General features: G+C 41.7%; 1 protein-coding gene across 1 annotated transcript in view; it reads right to left on the bottom strand.

Moving 5' to 3' along the window:
* DNER (delta/notch like EGF repeat containing) overlaps nucleotides 1-26,325 on the bottom strand; it is a 236,853-nt gene extending 210,528 nt beyond the window's left edge. Inside the window, exon 1 of the mRNA XM_063442306.1 lies at nucleotides 25,813-26,325. Coding sequence (XP_063298376.1) covers nucleotides 25,813-25,941 — 129 coding nt within the window. The 5' untranslated portion in view covers nucleotides 25,942-26,325. The remainder of the gene's footprint in view (nucleotides 1-25,812) is intronic.
* Nucleotides 26,326-27,127: the final 802 nt, after the last annotated feature.

Here is a 27,127-nt window from a genome sequence, read left to right as displayed (position 1 = left end):
ATAATAATAATAATAGGGATAATGTGCGTGCATGTGTGTGTGTGTGTATATATATTTATGTGTGAAGTCAGTTCGACCAATTATCTGTCATTTTATATACAATGCGACACGGAGAAAGAGATAGTCGCTCAAACGGAATTAATAGAATAATGACACAGTCATACTTGCAAAATAATTACAATCACATTGTTTTTTTTTTTATACCATGTTAAGTAGATGATATATAGATAAAAATAAAATCATCTCATAAAACTGTTCATGCTCCCATTACATGTTAATAAGTAATGCATTGTTCTATAACTCTAATGATAAATAGTTTGAAAAGGGAAATGTGCATGCACACGTTATTCAAGATGCGTACTATAAGACATCAATCGTGGGATCAATATCGAAACACAAAAACAAAGCATGTTCCTGAGCCTATGTGATTGATATTTTACTGCATCAATTAACGAGACAAGATCAAGAAAAAATAGATACTAAAGGGAGGTAGGAATGATGTGGGGGAGTGAGGAAATAGTGTCCAGTGTATAATGGATGCCTTGATACTGTTATTAAATGACCTGGTATACCGAAGATGGTCTGGATAGGAGCCTGCAAGTATGGTTCTTGCTGCAAGAAATAGGAGCAGTCCATAAAGGATGTGCATGATTTTGCCAGCTGTGTATTCTAGAGTTGAGAGTAAATCTCCTTTCTTTCCTCAAGATGTCTTTAAGGATCTGGTAGCATTAAGAACGCAAACGGTAAGTGATTAATTACAAGGATGTACATTGTCTTGATGGTGCAACCATAGGGTTAAACCGCAGTGGAGTAGTTATCAGATTTTTGATTATGAGATAAACTGATTTCCATAATGGGACTATTAACAAACAATATTATTTAATCTTCAGCAGTGTGTTTCAATAGGATCTACATCTCCATAAATGATCTTTTAAGAGAGGTTGTCTGCAATTAAGAGAAGATGGAGTTCAGTTGAATATCAATCTGCCTCCTCCTCTCCTTGACACACAGCCTCCTTTTTTCAACCTCCTACAGAATTCAGTTTCCATTCTATGTGTCGAGCAAGCCATGCTGAATATCCAACGCGTTTCATTGCCAGGCAACCTGCTCAGGGGTACATTACAGGCTTAGATACTGTTAGAATGTCAGAGTCTGCTGGGGCTGTTCCTAAAACCCAGAACCAGGATCCATGAAATCAGAATGAGCCAAAGAAAAGACCTATATGACATGAAGCAGATTGTTGCTTTTTGCAATGATTCAAAATATTACAATCTCAAATCAAAACAATTAACACGACAAAGCAAACTCCCATTAGACAACATTAAAGTCTACATACACATCTTGTTGCCCAACCTCATGTAGCCCAATCTCCAATGGAAACTACAGGGCTTGAATTCATTTAATCGTAAAAGATAGGAAGTAAAGTTATCTGCAAACACGTTAGGTAACTACCTACAACCTTTATTATCTTTATCAAGATGGTTTTATAACTGACAGAGGGGCTAAGGATAAGACCACATCGATTCCGAACATCATTCATGCCTTCCATTTGTTATATAAAGGGCTGATCAGCCTGTCAACAGATAATGAAAATGCATTTGACAGACTTGATTTGTGAATCATATTCTTGGCTGTTGAACATATAGAGTTTCAGTATAATATAATTTAGTAGATTCAAGAAGCTGCTATAGTGAAAAGTAACCAAGCATCAGTAATTTACATTGGAGTTTACCATTTAATCCATTTAAGGAAACAATGTAACGGATCGACGGGCACCCCGACTGAGTACCTCCGTTGATGGATGCTCCTAGCGCTTCCTGAGGCCTCCAAGCACTGCAGCAGACATCATAACCACCGTAGGCTCCTCCAGAGAGCAAAACAGGAACCAGCTATTCCAAGAGCTTAACAGTGATGTAGCAAGGGAATATGACAAGCATAGCAATCCCTTGTAGCAGATTCCCCCAATAAGAGACGACACTCCAAATTGAGGGTAAAGAAGAACTCAGGTTTAATGGCAGGTACTCTGCTTTTATGCAGTGCTCCCCTGCAAGGGAGACGCCCACAGACAATTAGGCATTAACCAATCAACTATCGGTTACATCCCACATATTACCTCCCCTCTGCTTGGGAGATAATAGAGTTTCTTACTGTATCTCCTCAATTATCTCCAAGCTAAAACTTATAAATTTTTATACATTTTTATAACTTTAAAACTATACATTCAATCTTCATAAAACCCACATATTATTAATCAGCACACTTGAAATATGAACATACTCAAAAATCATGCAAATCCTTCCATTAGTTCAAAAGTTAGTCGGAAGTCCTTTGTGACCGACCTCAGGCACATTTTCATGCCCAAAACAGTTCTACAGATTCAGGCTGTGCGGTCGGTCTATTTCTGCCCTGAAAATAACAAAGTCCCATCCGAAGGCGGCGTTCGAATCGTCAAACGCACTTCGACTTCTGTTGAAGTGTCGAAGTGAAACCGGGATGGTGTTTCCGTGGTGTTATATTGTCTACCAGAGGTCTATTTTACACCCCAAAATGACAAAGTCCCATTCGAATCTTCGAACGGGACTTAGTCTCCAGCCGCAGTGTCGAAGGGTAGGGGAAGGTATAGCTCACCGCGTTCGACTGGATTAAAATGGCCGCCGCCACGTGTTCGACTGTAATGGCGGCCACTTCGACGACTTCGGCACTTTGACGACTTCGGCACTTCGACTGCATCCGAAGTGCCAGTTTAAAAGTTGTAATACTGCTCCACAGTATTTAGAGGGCCAGGAACAGCATACAAAACCCCATTGTGCCCAAATACCCTTCTTACAGGGTTAATACACCCCAGGGCCATAGTCGCAGGGCAGGAGGCTAGCAACCAGGCTTCTCCAGTTCACAGTGGCGAGGTTGGTTCCGCCACACACAACTTCTGGAGTAAATGGGAGTCATGACGGAATATTTGTCATGTGTCCTTAAGGGGTTAATATTTTACAATTCCACGTGTTATATGCCAAATAGACTAGTTGTTTGTGTAAATCGTCAACCCTCTTGGAGGTTTACACATTGTACGCACAGGTTTACGCATTTTGTAATAGTTATATTCTGTAAATAAAAGGGATTTTATGGAGATTTCTACATTTTGATTTACACAATATACATCTTAAAGGTGCAAAATATTTCATTGTAATACCAATGTTAAAGGGACAATATAGTCACCAGAACAACTACAGCTTAATGTAGTTGTTCTGGTGAGTATAATCATTGCATTCAGACATTTTCATGCAAACACTGCCTTTTCAGAGAAAAGGAAGTGTTTACATTGCCCCTAGGGGCACCTCCAAGTGGCCACTCCTCAGATGGCCACTGGAGGTGTTTCCTGGCTCAGGGCTGTACAGTAAGCAGCACTGCCGTTCAGCGTCTCCACGCTCTGCATGTAGACAATGAATTTTCCTCATAGAGATGCATTGATTCCATTTATTTCTATGAGGAGGTCCTGATTGACCAAAATGGCATTTGGCTCCGTCCCTGTGCCAATTTTAGCCAAACCAATGCTTTTCCTATGGGAAAGCATTGGATTGGCTAAAAATCTACCATTTCAATGATGTCACAAAGCGGGTGGTGCCAGCACCGGCGCACCTGCGCGGCGCTGGAATTAAGGTGAGTTTAAAACTTTTATATGGGGGCTAAAATCTTATGAAGATTCCTTATTATTAAGTCATTGTTTTATTTTTTTTACATTTAAAGCCTTATTTTATTATACAAAGTATTTAATGTCATGTTTTATCCTTATGTTAGATTATGCAAAGAGAATGGCTTATTATAAGGTTGCTTACTAAAGTTAAAACTGCCAGGATTCGAAGTGAATTTCAACATTTAGAGAAAAAAAGTCAAGGATTAAATATTTTAAGTAAATTCTGTCCATGTTGTTGATTTCTCTAAGTCGATTAATTTTGTCTGTTTTGGCATTAAATTTGAAATTCACACTAAATTCACAGTAATGCTCACTTTAGTTATTAACCTTGTTTGGTTTGATGGGTTTGAGTTACCATATAATATAGGAACAACTTGGAAACACCAACTATGGGGGGGAGGGGTAGGATAATCTAGCACCCCTTAGACAACCTGCATCAAACTATATGTGTTTGCAAAATGTGTACATTATCACTGGCATACACTGCAATGTATGAATGTGGGATTGAGGGGCTACAATAAGGGAGTGGACAAACAATGGAAAAGGTGCAGATCATGCAAAAAGAGGACTTGTCGCACAGGTATATGTGGCTGCCAGGCTGACTGGAAGCTGTAGTGGCCAGCCCCACTTAGGCTCTTGTGCTGCAACTTCTGGCAACTTGGACTCTGACCAAAGACAGTGGGACATGAGCCCAGGGGTGTCCTGCAAAATCCTATATTGTTTGGCGGTATACATTGGGGCGGTTGTAAATTCATGGGATATGTTTTATTTTTAACCTACATCAACAATTGTATATAAATAAACAATCACACAAAACACAATAGGTACAATTTTTTATCTGATAAAGGCATTAAAATGATCAAACAAAAAGTTTGCTGTATTTTTAATTTGGGGGGGGGGGGGGGATTTCCTTGCATAAATGTCATTGTCTCAAAGCTTTGTGAAGAACCAACTATATTTAAAATAGGATTTGTGTTAATCTCACTGTTAGAAAAGTAAAGAATCAACCCCTGTCAAGCATTGCCACATGCAAATCAGCCCCACAGACACCTGCTGGCGTACGTGCGGGGAAAAAGGCACGTACATTCACATGTGGTGGCACTGCCCAAAGGTTACCATATACTGGAGGGAGGTAGTGTCTGTGGGCTCCCGTCTCCTGCACAGAAGACTCACGCCCGACCCCTGGGCTTGTCTCCTCTCCCGACCTACAGACGGACTAGACAGGTACGAACAGAGACTACTAAACATGCTATACCTAGCAGCCCGTAGAGCCCTAGCTCAACAATGGATACAGCCAGAGACACCACCTCTATCCTTGGTAATGGCCAAAGTTAGAGACAACTATTTAATGGACAAAATGACAGCCCAGGTCTGCAACACAATAACAGCCTTTAACCGGGTATCGGCACCATGGGAACAATATAACGATTGACTCCATTTTGGAGCTAAGAGGCAGAGAGCGGACGCTCACCCCCACCACCGAATGACCAACGGGTTCCCACACCCCTAAAGGAGATGACGGCTCACTCTCAAATAAAGAATTGAAAAAAAAAGTTAAGTAAAGAATACAGGAAAGATTTATCAGGTAAAACGTGCTATTTTGCATGCTAAATGACATTCTTTTGGTTTCCGTGGCGGTTACTACTTATTTTGCTTTTTGACTCAGAACAGCACCTGTTTTTGCTTTGATAAATATCCCTCAGAGTTATAACAGCTAGACCGTCATGATTGGAGGTGTTTTGTCTCAATCCCCTGACATATTTTTCCATTTGGGGATCCTTCCCCTAAACCCCCATTTTCTACACCAATGACAGTATATAGTGTATATTTCTTTGCACAAGAAATGCATATGTATTTAGCTTCCTGTCGGCAGTATGAGGTAACCAAGTGTTAAAGAACGTTAATGCTTGCTTGTCGTGTTCACCCAGGTTCAAAGTGAGAAATTATTCAGGTTCTAACTATCTGACTCATGGGCTGCAGGATGCTGCGCAGTTAGAACACGGAACACGTTCTGCCTGACACTCACATCCTTGGGAAAAGTGTATCTCAAGTACTCAGCCACCTGACAAAGATCTAAAACCATCAGCAGACAGACGCAAGAAGTGGGATATTATTTATAGATGTGATGCTAGTGAGGTTATTTTTATAAAATCACATATGCTGTGTATAGGTTAGCTATAGGGAACGGGATACATGTTAAGTGCTGACAGTGTGAAAATCAAGGAGAATAAATGCCAACAGATAATTGAGGGACTCAATGTAAACGTGTTGTCATCGAACGCTACGCAGACAATCTGTTTCATTCGATTCTTCTGACTGAGGGAAATTAGATATTTTACATTCTATGCAAGTCTTTTACTTTACGCTAGAAACTGAAATGTAGATGTTGGAAATAGTACAGTTTGCATAGATGTCCACCACAGAAAACTAAGGGTCAATCTGCACATCTGATGGGCACTCTAAGGGTTAAAGGTATAAATAATAACACAGTATTACCAGACAAGGTACATTCAAGATTACTCTGGTTTTCAAGTACATTCTGGGGATATTACTATTTCATCTAGCATGGAAGGATGAAGGTTTAAGCCATGCTGGGATTTGAACCTGTGACCCCCCCCCCCCCCCCCCCCAGTAGCCCACTGAGCTATCTCACATATAAAGGGACGTATCTATGCTTAATGCATGATGGGAGTTTCTCACTTTTTGTAAGGAAATAAAACCTAATTTAGTTTGTCTTTCCCAGCTGAAGACAGGAGGGCCAGATTTATATTTCAGCTGCCTATAGGAGCAGCATTCTTCGGCGCACCTACCCTCCCCCCAAAATTCCTTTTCTGTGTTTCCAACCCCATTATTTGGAAGACACAAAAAGTCAGTTACATCTCTTCCTCCCTCCCTCTGCAAACCCCCCCCACACCCCCCAAAAAAAAAAAAACTCCGGCAATTACCATGCAGCGAAATTAAAAAATATATCAAAATTGATCTAAAAATGAGAAAAGGCACGTAGTTTGTAGTGAGATGCAAGTAGGAAGCCGGAAGGCATTTTGTGTATGTGGAAGTCCATTGGCAGCACTAATGCTCTTGCACTAATGCTCTGTGTTATTCCTGTTTCATTTATTTTCTTTAAAATGAATAATGCTTTCAAAACAACGAAAACCCATTGTTTCTCTATAGAACATCAACATGACAGTGTCACCTTTAGGGAAGTATACACATTGACTTGGCAAAGCTGCAAATGAATATTTTAAATAATTCTTTATCGCCCTCTTTACATTTTATAATACGAGATTCAGATCCTTGCTACAGATCAGGTTCTATTTTGGTAGCACAGCCAAGAGAATTCATTTTGCTCTTAATGTGTTTTCTCAGAATCTGTTTATATTTTCGCCATTAAAGGGGCACAGATGGCTATAGCTGACCTCCAATCATTAATTAATATATTATGTAAATATTGCATTAAAAATGGCATATGAAACATAGCTAATCGCCTCTGAATGTCCTACTCTGGCCAGGTATTCTCATGGACCCGATGCTCCATCTATCAAAGGAATTTCTGAGTCAGTTACCAGTCTCCTTTGAAGAAATGGAGATCATGAACACACGTATGATGTAAAGCGTACCAGTTGCACATACATCAGAAACACAACCTGTCATTTACATCCATTGTTAAGGATCTGGAGGAGAATGTGCCTCTAGTGGCTGTCTGTGGATGCCTGTTGGATGTGTGGGTGCATACTGGGAATTCTGTACATTATATGGTGGCAATGCCCCTGGATCCGGAACTTTTGGTCACAGGTACAATTCCTGCTACAATCGGTGGGAGGTGTTCAGGTCCTGAAGTCTCCAGAGTATTTCTCGTTATTTATCCCTATGCAGGATATACCAGCTTAGTTAAATCAATTATTCCTTCACATTGATGTAGTGGCACAACTATGTGTTGCTAGGGCTTGGAAATCACCTAATCCTCCTGAGCTGATGCAGTGAGAGATGGTTTGAATGACAGCAAAGTGTGGAACACAATGTCACAATATACGGTTCCCTTCACATCCTCTTGCACTGTCCCATTGGACCTGTGGCAGTACTATGTCTCCTCCTGAATGAGCATATATGGAGCAATTTCCTGCTGACCACTGACATCCGTGTGTGTCCTCGGTAGCAATGTAGAGCTGAGGGCAGGTTTTTCACCAAGAGATAGCAAAGGAGAATGGGGCTGTTTGCCATGCTGGTCCACGTTGAGGGGGGTAAATAAGTGGTTGAGGGGTTGGGTTGTAAGGCAATTACCCAGCTGTGAGTAATTACTCACATGTATTTCATACCCAAACATTTTTCCCACTATGTCACATTGACTTGTCCTGTGTCATGGAACTTGGAACTGCAGAGGTTGGTCAAAGTTATTCTTGAATGACTCTCCCAAGTCTATGTCTTGATTGTTTATGTACTGTGACAAGCCATGAGCTCCTGGAGGAGCCTGCTTGCCAGCCTCCTGCCTCAAGACTATGGGCCATGCGAAAAGGTTAATAAAAGACTTTGTTCGTGCCCTTTCTCTATTCTGTTCGGGAACCGAACAGGCGCATGAACCATTAACCACCCGGGAGTTTGTTAAGCCTAATTGACAGTTTGTAACACGTTCCACTGCAGTGTTCTAATTGTTCGTGTGGGTGGCCGCTGTTCGCATGAACGACCAGGAGGTGGTGGCCATTTTGTTTACATGAACGCAGGCAGCGGTGTTTGGTCATCGAGTTCATAGAACTGGAATCGGACACAGAAACTCCAGAACACCGCTGGACTTCCAGCATCACTTGCGTTCGGTTCTACACCACTCAGAAGGGCACTGTTCGGTGGAAACATTACCACGAACAAGGTGAACAAGCTCCAGGGTAAGACTATTGACTATGTTCAGTAGTTTGTTCATTTTTAAACTACCAAACTAGACCGACCACTAGCCATGATTTCATGGAACTGTTTTGGGCATAGGACCATGTGCACGGTCGGTCAAATAATTGACTTCCATGAAAATTCCAAACCCCTGAACCAATCTGGGTGATTTGTGGATATGTTGGTCACCCAGATCGGAGCTATCAGGGGATGTAACTTTTGTGGGGTTTTTGTGTATTTTATGTGTATTTTGGGGTGTTTTATAAATTGTATGTTTTTATGTACCTGGAGATAATTGAGCTTGTACAGTTCCTGACTCAATTATCTCCCAGGCACAGGGGAGGGATTATCCTGTTTTGAGTGGGAGTTTCATAGGTGTGTTTGGCTGTGTCCATAAATGTATAAAAGCAGGCCATCTGGCCATATTAAAGCATTCCAGCTTGTACTCCCAGAACTATGTGTCGTCTGGTTACTGGGAGGGGAAAGGGATAATAATTACTCCAGCTTGTTCCAGTGTGGAGGATTCAACGGGAAAATTCCTTGTAAGGACTAGAGCTCCCAGGACTGAGTGTTGTCCAGTGCCTGGGACTGGATAGAGCAAGTTCCCCCATTCGGCTCCAGGACAGAGTGGTTCCAGGACCCCAGTCAAGTCACAGCAACTGGGGGCAGGAGTGCTGATGTTTGTCCCCTGTTCCAGCTAGAAAGCGGTCCTTGGCGGTGGTACCCAGCCAGGGTACAGGGAGCTCCGTTACATGTACATTGTGAACAGAGGTTAGTTCATTGAACACACATGCGTTCATTTCTTACACTTGCTCTCAATATGAAATTACTGTAAAATTGTACCAATTCATGATTGTTATGTTGTACCATTGCCTAAATGTCAATTTAATGTAATGTACCCACATCGGATACATAGTAAAAAAAATTAAATGTTCCTTGTTGTTCATTTCAAATGTTGATAGGTATAATGTAACACACACCTGTATTTTCAAAAAGGGATCATTTTAAGATCGTATGCAAGTCCCACAGGAAGCAAAAACTGTATATTTTCATAAAGGTTTTTTTTTGTGTGAACGATTTTACCCACTGGCTACATCTCAGACTCACAGTAGGTTATTTTTATACTAATTAAAATCTATTTATTTTCATTGATCCATCATAATTAGGCCGAGTCCCTAGACTGACAGATTTAAATAAAACCACTTAATGCATAAATCTGTAAATCGGGTTTTTCTTGTATAGAAAATCACATCTCGACTGGTGGAAACCGTTCACAAATATATGTTATTTATTTATCGTTTTATTTATTTTTTAATTCAGATCCCAGACACCATGTGATTGTTCTTTTAGTCATGTCTCTCCAACATATATGCTCATTGAACTAACCTGTACAAGGCAATACATTTCTATGTCATGAACCTAATGGACTGTCAATAAATCTGATTTTACATTTTTTTGTTTAGAACTTAGCTTCTTACATGGAATAGTTCTGCTTTATCTTCTCCAATTAAACAATCTTTGTGTAGTATTGCTTCGTATTGTTGAGTCTGCCTGAGAAGATCTGCCAATTAGCCTAATAGGTGTAGGAAGAAGCAACACACAGCTTGAAGCCGTGGGTCTGTGTGTGTCATGAAACAACACCGTAGTCATCCAGATGTAGTATTGTGTGGATGATGAACAGTACCCTTCTAACACAGAATATAATGGCATGGACTGGTAAAGTAGCAAACTGTGTGAGGGCCCTCTGAAAGAGCTATCAAATGAGCCAGCACAACACGCATGAACATTAAAGGGACACTACAGTCACCAGAACATCTACAGCTTATTGTATTGGTTCTGGTGAGTAGAATCATCCCCTTCATGCTTTTTGCAGTAAACATTGTCTTTTCAGATAAAATGCACTCCACTGGCCACTCCTCAGATGGCTACAAAAGATGCTTCCTGATGCAGTACTGCACAGTGTGCAGTACTGCCATTCAGTGTCTCCACCCTCTGCATTCAGACACTGAACTTTCCTCATAGAGATGCATTGATTCTTTGGATCTCTACAAGGAGATGCTCATAGGCCAGAACTGTATTTGGCTCTGCCCATGAAATGCCTCGTTGACATTCTCAGCCAGTACTATGGCAAAGCATTGTGATTGGCTCAGAACAACACTTCTGATAATGTTAGCTAAGCAGACTGATCAGGGGCAGAGCAAGCTGCTGCAGACTTGAACAAAAGTAAGGTTTTCCTGTATTTAGAGGAATGGGGAGGGGCATGGGGGGCTAGATGGTGGATTTGACACTCTAGAGTCAGGAATACATGTTTGTGTTCCTGACCCTATAGTGTTCCTTTAAGCATTGGCAATATACTGTTCAACTGGGAGTTGCATTAAGACATAGAAGCAGACCTCCCAATTTTACAGATTTTGGCGGAATTCCTCCAATTTTAGTCTCCTACTCTGACGCCCAGGATTTGTTCCCTGTTGTACTGCTTTCGTGGATAACAGGGAACGACACCAAAGACACTAGGACCCTGCAGAGAGCCCTGAAACCGTGTTCCCTTTATGGTCTGCCCTCAATCGGCTGGTCTGTGTGATTGGCAGGCAGCTTGGGGCGCATTCACGCCAGGCTGGCCTCCCAGTTCTTCAGGTAGACATACTCCATTCTGGGCAGGTCTGCCCCTTTGAGCACTGCCACTGATGTATTACTAGTGCACTCCCTTTAACCGCTCCCACTGGCATCCAGATTCTGAAGACGCTACTGTTGAGGGGTATGTGAAATAGCTCTATGCAGGGTAACAAACAAAGGTCCAAATCCCCCATAGACTCTCAAATTGGCATTGGCTTGAAAATCGACTTTTTGAAAGACCCCATGTAATGGGAGATAGGCATTCGCAAAGTTAACTATGGAAAGAAAAAAAAAAAGCCAGTGAAATAGAGGGATCAGTGAAAGCGGCCAGCGGCAACAGGAGCCTGCGTTCCCCTGACAGGCGTACTTACCTAAGGAGACTTGAGAATGCTTTTATTTTGTAACCATAAATACATTTTCAAACCCAGAGCACGAAGGTTCTCCTTTTTTCTTTCCTTTAGATCGGCATAACAGCAACTGTGGTTAATATAAGACCTGCTTTAGTGGTCTAATGTTCCACTGGAATATAAATTAATTATGTACTATATATTATTTTGAATTCTATTATAGCACTATAACATAAATAAATAGTTAATCCCTAGTGACTCCAGCATGCACATAGCAAGAGTCGGCCAACTCCAGCTGATACAATGTACCAAGTGATTTTTAAATAACTTTTTAAAATAAGATTCAATGTGGACTTTTTTGGACTCATTTGATTTTACTGTGATATATATATCTTTTTTTTTTTTTTACACTGATTTATTGTTTCTTCACATATCTGTGAATACTGATTTTTTTGTGTACTTTATATTGCATTTTAGATAGCTATTGATTGTTTTTGCTTTCAGATCCTGGTAGACTGCAAAGTATTTTCTTTGTGCTGTTTTTATGTATGTTAGTATAGAGCTTCAGATGGTGGGTCTTTTTTTTACCAGTTTTGAGAGGTGTTTAGAAGATAAATCTCTATTTTTAAATGGACAAATATTTGAGAATTTCTCTCTTTATTTTTGTTTATGTTTTTATTGAAAGTTAACTATGGGTAACTGAAGTCTCTTTAAGATAGAAAAGCGGGGCAACTTTTGTAGTACCTTGTGATGCTGAACCCAAGATCTGAGCTTGCAGCGGCACAGATCCCCGTCGACACCACCTTGTTTGGTTGAATGAGTCATAGCCAGGGCCAGCCCTTCCATTGGTCTCAGTGGGACCACGGCACTAGGCGGCACTTTCACAGGGGCGGAATTTTGCCTGGGCCCCCTCTTCACTATCTTCCAGCTTTACTGGGCCACCGGACCACCAGGGGGTTAAGTATCCTCCCTCCCTACCCACAGGTAAGAGATAGGGAGGGAAGAATAAGCATAAGTAAAAATTTAATAAACAAAAAAACTGCTCACCCCCATTAAAACACACACTACATGCACACTGTACATACTCTACTTGCACACTATACATACACATTATATGCATTACACACTGCATCCACTATATGCACTACAAACACACTGCATACACTATACAAACACACACACACAATGCATACAATACACACAACATGCACTACACACACACACTGCCTCCACTATACACACACAAAGCATTCACTACACACACTGCATACAATACACACACACTGCATACACTATACACACACAAACAAAGCATTCACTACACACACTGCATACAATACACACACTACATGCACTGCACAAAGACACTGCAACCACTACACACAGACACTTCATCCACTATACACACACACAATGCATTCACTACACACATACTGCATACACTATACACACACAAACAAAGCATTCACTACACACACTACATGCACTGCACAAATACACTTCATCCACTTTACACACTGCATCCACTATACACACACACAATGCGTTCACTACACACAGACACTTCACACACTGAATCCTGAAGTCAAAATTACTGCTAGTGAGAAATCACCTTTTTTTACTGTCACATCAATTCGTTTAAGCCACAGCCTCAGCATTTGAAACAGAAGCGGTGAACAGAACTCTGATTTAAAGACACTAACATTTTTTTTACTGCAAAATAAATATCTTTTTCCATGTAGCATAAATCGCAGAGAGCATGTTTAATGCGCTTTGTGCTTAAAATAATCTTCTTTGTACCAGCGTTGGAATTTTTACAAAACAGGTGGAAAATTATATCTCTTCACACTGGTGGAATGTCACAACTAATCAGAGACAAAACATAAAACATTTATTCCAGCGAGCTGTGCAGATTTCAAGGACGACACTAGTGTTAAGTTAAATTGGCATTTCCATTAGATTGCAATTAAAAATAAGCATTATGCAATTACTCTTACCGAAAGGGAAAAAAAAGAAAGAAAAGAAAAACTACTAAGGATGTAAACTGGATCCTTAGCCTGACGGCCTCTTCTATGTAGAAAGAGGTTCTGCAGTATATATTTAATGTATGTTGTGATATGATGTTGATCCTGAGAAAGAAAATGTTAAAATTAGCATTTTAAATATATTTCTACATGCAAGTAATGGGCAAGCAGCAGCCTTTTGGATATAATGTGTGACGGCTCCCCAAAAATTCATTGTGAGGTCACTTAGGATGATAGTTGGTGGTTGTAACAGCATTTACGAATGTCTGGGAATGATGAGACTTGCAGTCCAATCACAGCTGGAGTCTGCACGTTCATTTTCCTACTCTGGAAAATGTTAAACAAAGGGAGCCGTTAAGGACTCGAAAACGTAACAGAAAGAAAGAATAAATAGTGAGAAGGGGAGAGAGGGATAATGAAAATTGGGTAAAACAGAAACAAATCATGAAATTTCAAAAAAAGATATTACTGAGCGAGAAAAACAAAATGTGCTAATATTACAGCAGGGACATGATGAAAGGGGCATGGCCAAATTCTGAAGGCAATGGAAAGGATGCATGGGGGGATAATAACGTGTTAATAGAGAAAGGGGGCGCAGTGTATAAAATGGGGAGGGGAGAGACAGGAGAGAAAAGATCTGTGCTACAAAGTGGAGACAAAGAGGGAAATGACAAATGGCTACCCATCAAGACCGCGTTCCCCTAACTGAGAACAGAAGCAGGTGCTATGTTTAGGTTTCTGCTGTTTCTGCTGCTGACCCTCAATAAATCAAATCTCAGATCATATCAGCACAGCCAGACAGACAATAAAACGCCCTTGTTAGTCTGCCTCAGGAGGGTCTTGCTGGGGTTTGTGTATGACACGGATTATAATCAAATATGTACACGTGTACTACACAGTTATATGCCTGCAACATCACGCATCCCCAGGGCAACCACACAGCAAGGTTTCCTATAATTCACAGAAGAGCTGGGAGTTGGGCCTTCTGTTTTTACAGCAGACTGAAGCATTTGCTCTAAATGTGGATTTATACGGAGTGTGCACTTATGGGATCTATATTATTCCTACATTATAATATTATATAAAAATGTATCCGTTGTCTGTTATCAGGGGACCATGATTCTGTGTATGTCTAGTCCAATGTTTAAACACCAAAAATAGCTACAGAAACAAAGTAATTTAACTACCACACTCCTTCATTAAGCTAAAGTTGTTTTGGTCAAGGAAAAGACAGATATAAAAACCTTTGTTTCTTGTTGCAGTTTCTATCAGCTTGAGCAGCGGCTTCATTCATGCCTTGCAAGAATAAAACTGCTGTGAGTTACGCACCCCATAGCCACCTTTAACTACGGGTTACTAGCTAATTTCCTTCATGTCACCATTCATATTAATTTCAAAACATCTCTACATGGCTGCCACTGAAATGTACCGGTACTTGGTTCAGTGCACACTAAACCTGTACACAAAAACTGCAGGTTCTTAAATTATTTTTGACAAACTCTGGGCTTTATTTTTTTGATTACTAAAGTACTGATACCTAAAGCCAACTGAACAACATGGCCATTCTCTGGGCAATGTTCTCTTTATTTCTGAATTTTGAATCCCAGCTAAGATACCCCAAAGACATTTTTCCAGCCTGCTAAACAGCCTGAGGGGGACGGGGGGGCAGCATTCCTCTAAAATGCCCAGTTTATGCCGTAAAAAGCACACCGTTCATGGGTGCCTAGTCTCACAGCAGCAATTCATTTGACCATATAGTACCACTAAGGGAACTGACATTGCTTTTTCCAGTCTAAAAAAAAACACATCTATAGTCAGTCTACAAATATCAGCTTGCTTGCTTCTCCCTAATGCTTCAAAGAAACAGATCTTCATGTCAGTAAAACATTTAGGATGTACGTCCATTTCCTGTGGAAGAGCACATGCTTTATTCTTGACTTAAAAGCAAGTCCAGTACTCAGGACCTTTAAATAGGAATTGTCATGTCTTTGAAGGTGAGAGACCCTCATAAACCCTACTTCCCTTATACTGGCCCCACTTAGCGAAATGTGTTTATCTGAACATGATCTAAATGCTTATGGACTGCCAGAGTAACTTATCTATACTTATCCATATCTGTCTCTTGCTCTCCTAAAAAGCCATACTTTACTTCAGTTCTCCTACTTTTCCACCTTGTTTGGTGGCTGTCACCCTTGCTGCCCTGTTGTGTATTTGTACCCCGTTTCCTCTAGACTGTAAGCTTGTTTGAGCAGGGCCCTCATCTACCCATTGTTCCTGTGTCAATGTGTGATTGTCTAATTTATTGTAAATTTACCCTCCTTTCATAATATTGTAAATATAATATTGTAAAGCGCTGCAGAATTAGTTGTCAGTTACTCTGTGACATCAAAGTCTCAATTTTTGTGCATTCCAGGTCGGCTTTACACAGCTGGAAGAAGCATGGGTAGGGACAGATAATTTAAAATGGATAAACTGATTGACCTTATTATGAGCATTATTTACACACTAGGTACATCCGATTGACCTTTTTGAGAAATCTCTCTTATGCCTGTTCTATTGGCACCTAGAATTCTTGATCATTGTGTATGGTTCCAATTCGGCTTTAGTTGGATAATTAACAGATCTAAACTCACAGATGCTTTAACAAAACTAACAAATACCTTGATTGTGATCCATGACCTGTATAAAAGTTGGTGAATTCTAGACCAAAGCAAATTAAAATAACTTATTTCATTCTCATGCACACAATATGTATTCCTGGGTACATACACATCATTAACTCAATGCTTCCCGTTACTGTGTCAGTAATAATGTTCCTGGGGAAGACACATGAATTGGGGTATTTTAGGTGGACACAGATATTGCCAAAATGTATGGTAACATTATTTAAGATCTAACAACAACCAACACGTTTTAGACCTGCTAAGGACAACTTGCACATGATTCATAAGGGTTAGCCGGAATTTGTGTTTACCTAATACAGCAGAATAAAAGCATTTTCATTCTCCCATATAAAGTACTTTATATACAAGATTATATAAAAGATCAATAGTTCTTCATTCGGGTGAAATTGCTCTCATCAACATCCCATGAAAAGGAGGCTCGAGTAGAAATAAGTATCATAAGGTTTTAAAAGGCATTTAAGACAAACAGTTTATATGGACGGCATTAACTGGTTCTAATTTATTTCAGTTATATTATTATTTACAGCATATCTGGTTCTAATTTATTCCAGTTATCATATATTTGTTTTTCATCTGTGATTTTACCTAGGTAAACAGTATATCCTCCAAAAATTAGAAGTATGCCATCAAACATTTCAGTATATTCTGCTAGACCCACATATAGTATTATATCTGTGGATGTGAAACCCAGAGAAGCTATGCCTAAGGGTCGTTGGAGTCAAAAAGCCATGTAACAACAATGGAAATAGGAATCCCATTATATCCAGCCAACCCTCCATCCAGAGAGCCATAGCTAAGAATCAAGGGAGTCGAAGAGATAAAGAACAGATGTTATTTGTCATTGTCCTAGAAGGAACCTCTCTTTCAGGATCTACTTGATTTCTATTCTCTTTTGTGTGCCATAATATATATATATTTGGCACTCCATCCGCTGCCAAATTTTGCCTGCAAGTTATGCCTTGTCTATTCTTTACATAATTCTCCCCAGCCAACAGCTTGATCTTTTTTTATTTCCAAAAGCTTTATTGAGCATTAAAAGTACAAAATATACAAACAACCCACATGAGAATAAAAATAATTGACAACTCATAGTGTCATAGAAAAAACACAATATTTTGTGTAGGTGCAATATAATAAAAGCCTACGGGGAATAGAGAGGAAGTCAAGGACATAGTGTCAGAAGGACATTTAGGAACAAATTCTTGTCGCATCACGCACTGTTTCACATTAAAGCTATTAAGCTATATTGTACTCTAACTTACCTATACATTAGGTTTTCACTCAAACCACTTCATTGCTCATGGTAAAAAGGCCACAAACACATGCCCAAAGCTACATTACTTTACCCAAAGGCCTGTTATTTGGGAAGCACAGTGTTTAACCTGCCGGGTTAACCAACATACCATAAAGAATTACGTAAATGGAAATCTAATAATATAATCAATGTTTGGCTTAGCAGTGGTGAGTGAGCACGCCATTCTGTATTTTGGTACATGATTCAAAATGAACCTACATAGTGGATATTCACTGTTGTAACAATGCCCCTGTCGTTCTCCTATTGTGCAGAGCTGAATTCACAGACACAGGTAGGTAGTAGTGAAAAATCAAGGATCATGGGTGCATACATTATACTTTACAGAGAGAGAAGCAATGAAAATAGGGATGCAACTAAAAAGTGCAATTATCAGCACTATCCCATATGACATATAACACAGGAGAACAAAGCCCAATTAATATTAAGACAGACTGCAGAATATTGCGATCAAATGCAACACAGGACACTCTGTCTCTGAATGGATAAAGTCAACTTTTATAACCAGACTACTGTAGTGTTTTGTTCTTGTCTTATAATACACGTCTTAGGAAAAAGGTTGAATGCTTCTATAAATATTTAAGTAATCACAGTCCCCATACATGTATAGATGACATGATTTTCCAGACATATTACTGACACATCTGTAAACACCTTCTCCTGATATATTGACATAAACACAGGTACGTGCATATAAACCCAGCAGTTTCTGTATACCCAATATACACTGTAAACATAAATATGTAATCACACTCAGTGTTCAGGGATTTGTGCCATATAAACTGTGTACTTGTATGCAAGTGATAATTTTACATTGGAAATCATTCATATGTTATAAATGGTGATGGGGATGGGGGTCCAGTCCATATATACATATATACATCTTTTATGCATTTACATATATATCTATCTATAATAGGGATACTGTATATGCAATCCCTGTATGTGTGTGTGCTAGATCCGCCCGTGATATGGTGTGAATACTATACAGAGAGATACCTGACCCACCATATGGTGTAAGGTGTATAGAGTTACAGGTCAATATCTGGCTCCCTGTACGGTGTATAGATATATACAGGGCAATACCTGGCTCCCTGTACAGTGTATAGATATATACAGGGCAATACCTGGCTCCCTGTACGGTGTATAGATATATACATGGCAATACCTGGCTCCCTGTACAGTGTATAGATACATACAGGGCAATACCTGGCTCCCTGTACGGTGTATAGATACATACAGGGCAATTCCTGGCTCCCTGTACGGTGTATAGATACATACAGGGCAATACCTGGCTCGCTGTACAGTGTATAGATACATACAGGGCAATACCTGGCTCCCTGTACAGTGTATAGATATATACAGGGCAATACCTGGCTCCCTGTACAGTGTATAGATATATACATGGCAATACCTGGCTCCCTGTACAGTGTATAGATATATACAGGGCAATACCTGGCTCCCTGTACGGTGTATAGATATATACAGGGCAATGCCTGGCTCCCTGTACGGTGTATAGATATATACATGGCAATACCTGGCTCCCTGTACAGTGTATAGATATATACATGGCAATACCTGGCACCCTGTACGGTGTATAGATATATACAGGGCAATGCCTGGCTCCCTGTACGGTGTATAGATATATACAGGGCAATACCTGGCTCCCTGTACGGTGTATAGATATATACATGGCAATACCTGGCTCCCTGTACGGTGTATAGATACATACAGGGCAATACCTGGCTCCCTGTACAGTGTATAGATATATACAGGGCAATACTTGCCTCCCTGTACGGTGTATAGATACATACAGGGCAATACCTGGCTCCCTGTACAGTGTATAGATATATACAGGGCAATACCTGGCTCCCTGTATGGTGTATAGATATATACAGGGCAATACCTGGCTCCCTGTACGGTGTATAGATATATACAGGGCAATACCTGGCTCCCTGTACGGTGTATAGATATATACATGGCAATACCTGGCTCCCTGTACAGTGTATAGATATATACAGGGCAATACCTGGCTCCCTGTATGGTGTATAGATATATACAGGGCAATACCTGGCTCCCTGTACGGTGTATAGATATATACAGGGCAATACCTGGCTCCCTGTACGGTGTATAGATATATACATGGCAATACCTGGCACCCTGTACGGTGTATAGATATATACAGGGCAATGCCTGGCTCCCTGTACGGTGTATAGATATATACAGGGCAATACCTGGCTCCCTGTACGGTGTATAGATATATACAGGGCAATACCTGGCTCCCTGTACGGTGTATAGATATATACAGGGCAATACCTGGCTCCCTGTACAGTGTATAGATATATACAGGGCAATACCTGGCTCCCTGTACAGTGTATAGATATATACAGGGCAATACCTGGCTCCCTGTACGGTGTATAGATATATACAGGGCAATACCTGGCTCCCTGTACGGTGTATAGATATATACAGGGCAATGCCTGGCTCCCTGTACAGTGTATAGATATATACAGGGCAATGCCTGGCTCCCTGTATGGTGTATAGATATATACAGGGCAATACCTGGCTCCCTGTACGGTGTATAGATATATACAGGGCAATACCTGGCTCCCTGTACGGTGTATAGATATATACAGGGCAATACCTGGCTCCCTGTACGGTGTATAGATATATACAGGGCAATGCCTGACTCCCTGTACAGTGTATAGATATATACAGGGCAATACCTGGCTCCCTGTATGGTGTATAGATATATACAGGGCAATACCTGGCTCCCTGTACGGTGTATAGATATATACAGGGCAATACCTGGCTCCCTGTACGGTGTATAGATATATACATGGCAATACCTGGCTCCCTGTACAGTGTATAGATATATACAGGGCAATACCTGGCTCCCTGTATGGTGTATAGATATATACAGGGCAATACCTGGCTCCCTGTACGGTGTATAGATATATACAGGGCAATACCTGGCTCCCTGTACGGTGTATAGATATATACATGGCAATACCTGGCACCCTGTACGGTGTATAGATATATACAGGGCAATGCCTGGCTCCCTGTACGGTGTATAGATATATACAGGGCAATACCTGGCTCCCTGTACGGTGTATAGATATATACAGGGCAATACCTGGCTCCCTGTACGGTGTATAGATATATACAGGGCAATACCTGGCTCCCTGTATGGTGTATAGATATATACAGGGCAATACCTGGCTCCCTGTACAGTGTATAGATATATACAGGGCAATACCTGGCTCCCTGTACGGTGTATAGATATATACAGGGCAATACCTGGCTCCCTGTACGGTGTATAGATATATACAGGGCAATGCCTGGCTCCCTGTACAGTGTATAGATATATACAGGGCAATACCTGGCTCCCTGTACGGTGTATAGATATATACAGGGCAATACCTGGCTCCCTGTATGGTGTATAGATATATACAGGGCAATACCTGGCTCCCTGTACAGTGTATAGATATATACAGGGCAATACCTGGCTCCCTGTACGGTGTATAGATATATACAGGGCAATACCTGGCTCCCTGTACGGTGTATAGATATATACAGGGCAATGCCTGGCTCCCTGTACAGTGTATAGATATATACAGGGCAATGCCTGGCTCCCTGTATGGTGTATAGATATATACAGGGCAATACCTGGCTCCCTGTACGGTGTATAGATATATACAGGGCAATACCTGGCTCCCTGTACGGTGTATAGATATATACATGGCAATACCTGGCTCCCTGTACAGTGTATAGATATATACAGGGCAATACCTGGCTCCCTGTACGGTGTATAGATATATACAGGGCAATGCCTGGCTCCCTGTACGGTGTATAGATATATACATGGCAATACCTGGCTCCCTGTACAGTGTATAGATATATACATGGCAATACCTGGCACCCTGTACGGTGTATAGATATATACAGGGCAATGCCTGGCTCCCTGTACGGTGTATAGATATATACAGGGCAATACCTGGCTCCCTGTACGGTGTATAGATATATACATGGCAATACCTGGCTCCCTGTACGGTGTATAGATACATACAGGGCAATACCTGGCTCCCTGTACAGTGTATAGATATATACAGGGCAATACTTGCCTCCCTGTACGGTGTATAGATACATACAGGGCAATACCTGGCTCCCTGTACAGTGTATAGATATATACAGGGCAATACCTGGCTCCCTGTATGGTGTATAGATATATACAGGGCAATACCTGGCTCCCTGTACGGTGTATAGATATATACAGGGCAATACCTGGCTCCCTGTACGGTGTATAGATATATACATGGCAATACCTGGCTCCCTGTACAGTGTATAGATATATACAGGGCAATACCTGGCTCCCTGTATGGTGTATAGATATATACAGGGCAATACCTGGCTCCCTGTACGGTGTATAGATATATACAGGGCAATACCTGGCTCCCTGTACGGTGTATAGATATATACATGGCAATACCTGGCACCCTGTACGGTGTATAGATATATACAGGGCAATGCCTGGCTCCCTGTGCTGTGTATAGATATATACAGGGCAATACCTGGCTCCCTGTACGGTGTATAGATATATACAGGGCAATACCTGGCTCCCTGTATGGTGTATAGATATATACAGGGCAATACCTGGCTCCCTGTACGGTGTATAGATATATACAGGGCAATACCTGGCTCCCTGTACGGTGTATAGATATATACATGGCAATACCTGGCACCCTGTACGGTGTATAGATATATACAGGGCAATGCCTGGCTCCCTGTACGGTGTATAGATATATACAGGGCAATACCTGGCTCCCTGTACGGTGTATAGATATATACAGGGCAATACCTGGCTCCCTGTACGGTGTATAGATATATACAGGGCAATACCTGGCTCCCTGTATGGTGTATAGATATATACAGGGCAATACCTGGCTCCCTGTACAGTGTATAGATATATACAGGGCAATACCTGGCTCCCTGTACGGTGTATAGATATATACAGGGCAATACCTGGCTCCCTGTACGGTGTATAGATATATACAGGGCAATGCCTGGCTCCCTGTACAGTGTATAGATATATACAGGGCAATGCCTGGCTCCCTGTATGGTGTATAGATATATACAGGGCAATACCTGGCTCCCTGTACGGTGTATAGATATATACAGGGCAATACCTGGCTCCCTGTACGGTGTATAGATATATACAGGGCAATGCCTGGCTCCCTGTACAGTGTATAGATATATACAGGGCAATGCCTGGATCCCTGTATGGTGTATAGATATATACAGGGCAATACCTGGCTCCCTGTACGGTGTATAGATATAAACCGGGCAATACCTGGCTCCCTGTACGGTGTATAGATATATACAGGGCAATACCTGGCTCCCTGTACGGTGTATAGATATATACAGGGCAATACCTGGCTCCCTGTACAGTGTATAGATATATACAGGGCAATGCCTGGCTCCCTGTATGGTGTATAGATATATACAGGGCAATGCCTGGCTCCCTGTACAGTGTATAGATATATACAGGGCAATGCCTGGCTCCCTGTATGGTGTATAGATATATACAGGGCAATACCTGGCTCCCTGTACGGTGTATAGATATATACAGGGCAATACCTGGCTCCCTGTACGGTGTATAGATATATACAGGGCAATGCCTGGCTCCCTGTACAGTGTATAGATATATACAGGGCAATGCCTGGATCCCTGTATGGTGTATAGATATATACAGGGCAATACCTGGCTCCCTGTACGGTGTATAGATATAAACCGGGCAATACCTGGCTCCCTGTACGGTGTATAGATATATACAGGGCAATACCTGGCTCCCTGTACGGTGTATAGATATATACAGGGCAATACCTGGCTCCCTGTACAGTGTATAGATATATACAGGGCAATACCTGGCTCCCTGTATGGTCTATGGCGTATAGAAATAATACAAAGTAATGCCTGCCCCTCATATAGTGCAAGGTTCATAGCTAGTACATTCCTCCCAATAAGGTAGTACAGGTGGTACCTGGCTCCCCATACTGTATAAAGGTAATACCTGCCTTGCCATATGGTGCAAGGTGTACAGGCAATACATGGCTCCCTACATAGTATACGGTGTATAGTGATACTTGGCTCCTATATATTATAAGGTGTATAGAGATACCTTGCTCCCTATTTAGTATAGGGTGTACAGTGATACCTGCCTCACAGTACAGTGCAAGGTGCACATGTGATACCTGGCCCACTGGAGTATGGTAAACAGGTGATACTTGGTTCTTCATATAGTGTAAGATATATAGGTGATACCTGCCGCCCCTTATGGTGTAAGGTACATAGGGGATATCTGATTCTCCTTCTGGTGTAAGGAATACAGCTAAAAGGTTCTCATATAGTGTAAGATGACTATATGATACCTGGCTCCCATTATGTGTGATGGCTGGCTCCCATTATGTGTCCATGTATGGTAAAAGGTGCCTAGGTGATACCTGGATCACTATATGCTCTAAGGTAAGTTGATGATACTTATCTCCCTATATGGTGTAAGTTGTATAGGTGGTACCTAAATCTCTCTAGTGTATGTAGGTAGGTGATACCTAGCTCTCTATATAGTGTATGTAGGTAGGTGATAGCTGGCTCTCTATATAGTGTATGTAGGTAGGTGATAGCCGGCTCTCTATATAGTGTATGTAGGTAGGTGATAGCCGGCTCTCTGTATAGTGTATGTAGGTAGTGTATAGATATATACAGGGCAATACCTGACTCCCTGTACAGTGTATAGTGCTGGCTCTCTATATAGTGTATGTTGGTGGGTGATACCTGGCTCTCTATATAGTGTATGTAGGTAGGTGATACCTGGCTCTGTATAGTGTAAGTAGGTAGGTGATACCTGGCTCTCTATATAGTGTATGTAGATAGGTGATATTGATACCTGGCTCTCTATATAGTGTATGTAGGTAGGTGATAGCTGGCTCTCTATATAGTGTATGTAGGTAGGTGATACCTGGCTCTCTATATACTGTATGTAGGTGGGTGATACCTGACTCTCTATATAGTGTATGTAGGTAGGTGATCCCTGGCTCTGTATAGTATATGTAGGTAGGTGGTAGCTGGCTCTCTATATAGTGTATGTAGGTAGGTGATACCTGGCTCTATACAGTGTATGTAGGTAGGTGGTAGCTGGCTCTCTATATAGTGTATGTAGGTAGGTGATACCTGGCTCTCTATACAGTGTATGTAGGTAGGTGATACCTGGCTCTGTATAGTGTATGTAGGTAGGTGATACCTGGCTCTCTATATAGTGTATGTAGGTAGGTGATACCTGGCTCTCTATATAGTGTATGTAGGTAGGTGATACCTGGCTCTGTATAGTGTATGTAGGTAGGTGATACCTGGCTCTCTATATAGTGTATGTAGGTAGGTGATACCTGGCTCTCTATATAGTGTATGTAGGTAGGTGATAGCCGGCTCTGTATAGTGTATGTAGGTAGGTGATACCTGGCTCTCTATATAGTGTATGTAGGTAGGTGATACCTGGCTCTCTATATAGTGTATGTAGGTAGGTGATAGCTGGCTCTCTATATAGTGTATGTAGGTAGGTGATACCTGGCTCTCTATATAGTGTATGTAGGTAGGTGATAGCTGGCTCTCTATATAGTGTATGTATGTAGGTGATACCTGGCTCTCTATATAGTGTATGTAGGTAGGTGATACCTGGCTCTCTATATAGTGTATGTAGGTAGGTGATACCTGGCTCTATATAGTGTATGTAGGTAGGTGATACCTGGCTCTCTATATAGTGTATGTAGGTAGGTGATACCTGGCTCTCTATATAGTGTATGTAGGTAGGTGATACCTGGCTCTCTATATAGTGTATGTAGGTAGGTGATAGCCGGCTCTGTATAGTGTATGTAGGTAGGTGATACCTGGCTCTCTATATAGTGTATGTAGGTAGGTGATACCTGGCTCTCTATATAGTGTATGTAGGTAGGTGATAGCCGGCTCTCTATATAGTGTATGTAGGTAGGTGATAGCCGGCTCTCTGTATAGTGTATGTAGGTAGTGTATAGATATATACAGGGCAATACCTGACTCCCTGTACAGTGTATAGTGCTGGCTCTCTATATAGTGTATGTTGGTGGGTGATACCTGGCTCTCTATATAGTGTATGTAGGTAGGTGATAGCTGGCTCTCTATATAGTGTATGTAGGTAGGTGATACCTGGCTCTGTATAGTGTATGTAGGTAGGTGATATTGATACCTGGCTCCCGCTGCTGGCACATGGTTCGGTTCGGCACGGTTCCCCGGGGAGTTCGGCACTGAGCACCGCCGGGAGGATCAGGAGGAGAAAGTAACCGGAGACAGGACCGGGAGAGCCCGGGGGAGGCATGGGAGAGCAGGAGGCGGGATGCAGTGTCCGCCGGCTGGCCGGTAATAGGATCACTACGGCAAAGAGGAATACCTATCTCCGGTACCCGCTGTCTGTATACTCGGTACCCGCTCTGTATTCCCGGTACCCGCTCTGTATACTCGGTACCCGCTCGGTATCCCCGGTACCCGCTGTCTGTATACTCGGTACCCGCTCGGTATACTCGGTACCCGCTGTCTGTATACCCGGTACCCGCTGTCTGTATACTCGGTACCCGCTCGGTATACTCGGTACCCGCTGTCTGTATACCCGGTACCCGCTGTCTGTATACTCGGTACCCGCTCGGTATACTCGGTTAGAGCTCAGGATGCTGCACTGAGCACTGAGCAGCCAGCTCCTGTTACCATAACAACCGGCTGAGTGACGGGATGGGGATGGTGAGGGGGGGGGGGAGGAGGAGGAGGGAATGGCAGCAGGAAGGATAGATGGAGGGCAGGCAGGGCCGGCTATTGGCTAATATACATAATTATACAGACACAGGTGGAATAATAAGACAGAATGGAGCCAGTCAATGAGAGCATTGACTGCTTGCTGGTATTAGCCTGGGCCCCTGAGCAAAACTAGGACTGGGCCTCTAGAAGATCTACTTAATTTAGGTAGGTTATTATACCTACTACCACTCTCATTACTCCTGGCCACATGGGAAAGTTGTCTGTTACTAAGCCATTTTCAGTAAAACCGTTCAGAAATGGCTTGTCTCGTGGTGGTGCACAGAATTCCTTGCACCATAACCACTGCAGTGGGTTGTAGCTATTGATTGTGCTTGGAGTGTTCCTTTACTTTACATAATAAACAAAATAGCATTTTGCCTCTATATAAAGCAAATGTAATACTCCACAATGAATGTACAGTGTTATTTTAGTCACTGCTTCTAAAGCTTTATAATCCTGAATAATTTTGTAGTAGTAAAGTGTAAAAAACAAGGAAAAAAAACAACAACTTTATTTAGTTATCTAATTCCAGCACCGATGTCCCTCAGCACTTGGTCAGTGCTTCGCCCCCTCCAACGTCTTCTGATGGGAGGACCTAATGCGCATGCGTTGCAAGCGCATTAGGCCATCCCCATAGGAAAGCATTGTCTAAATGTTTTCTTATGGGGATTTCACTGACACCAGATATCCTCATGCAAAGCTTGAGGATGTCCAGC

This window comes from Pelobates fuscus, chromosome 2 (assembly GCF_036172605.1).
Source record: "Pelobates fuscus isolate aPelFus1 chromosome 2, aPelFus1.pri, whole genome shotgun sequence".
NCBI lineage: Eukaryota > Metazoa > Chordata > Amphibia > Anura > Pelobatidae > Pelobates > Pelobates fuscus.
Note: the sequence above shows the minus strand (reverse complement) of the source record. Positions and strands in the feature narration are given on the sequence as shown.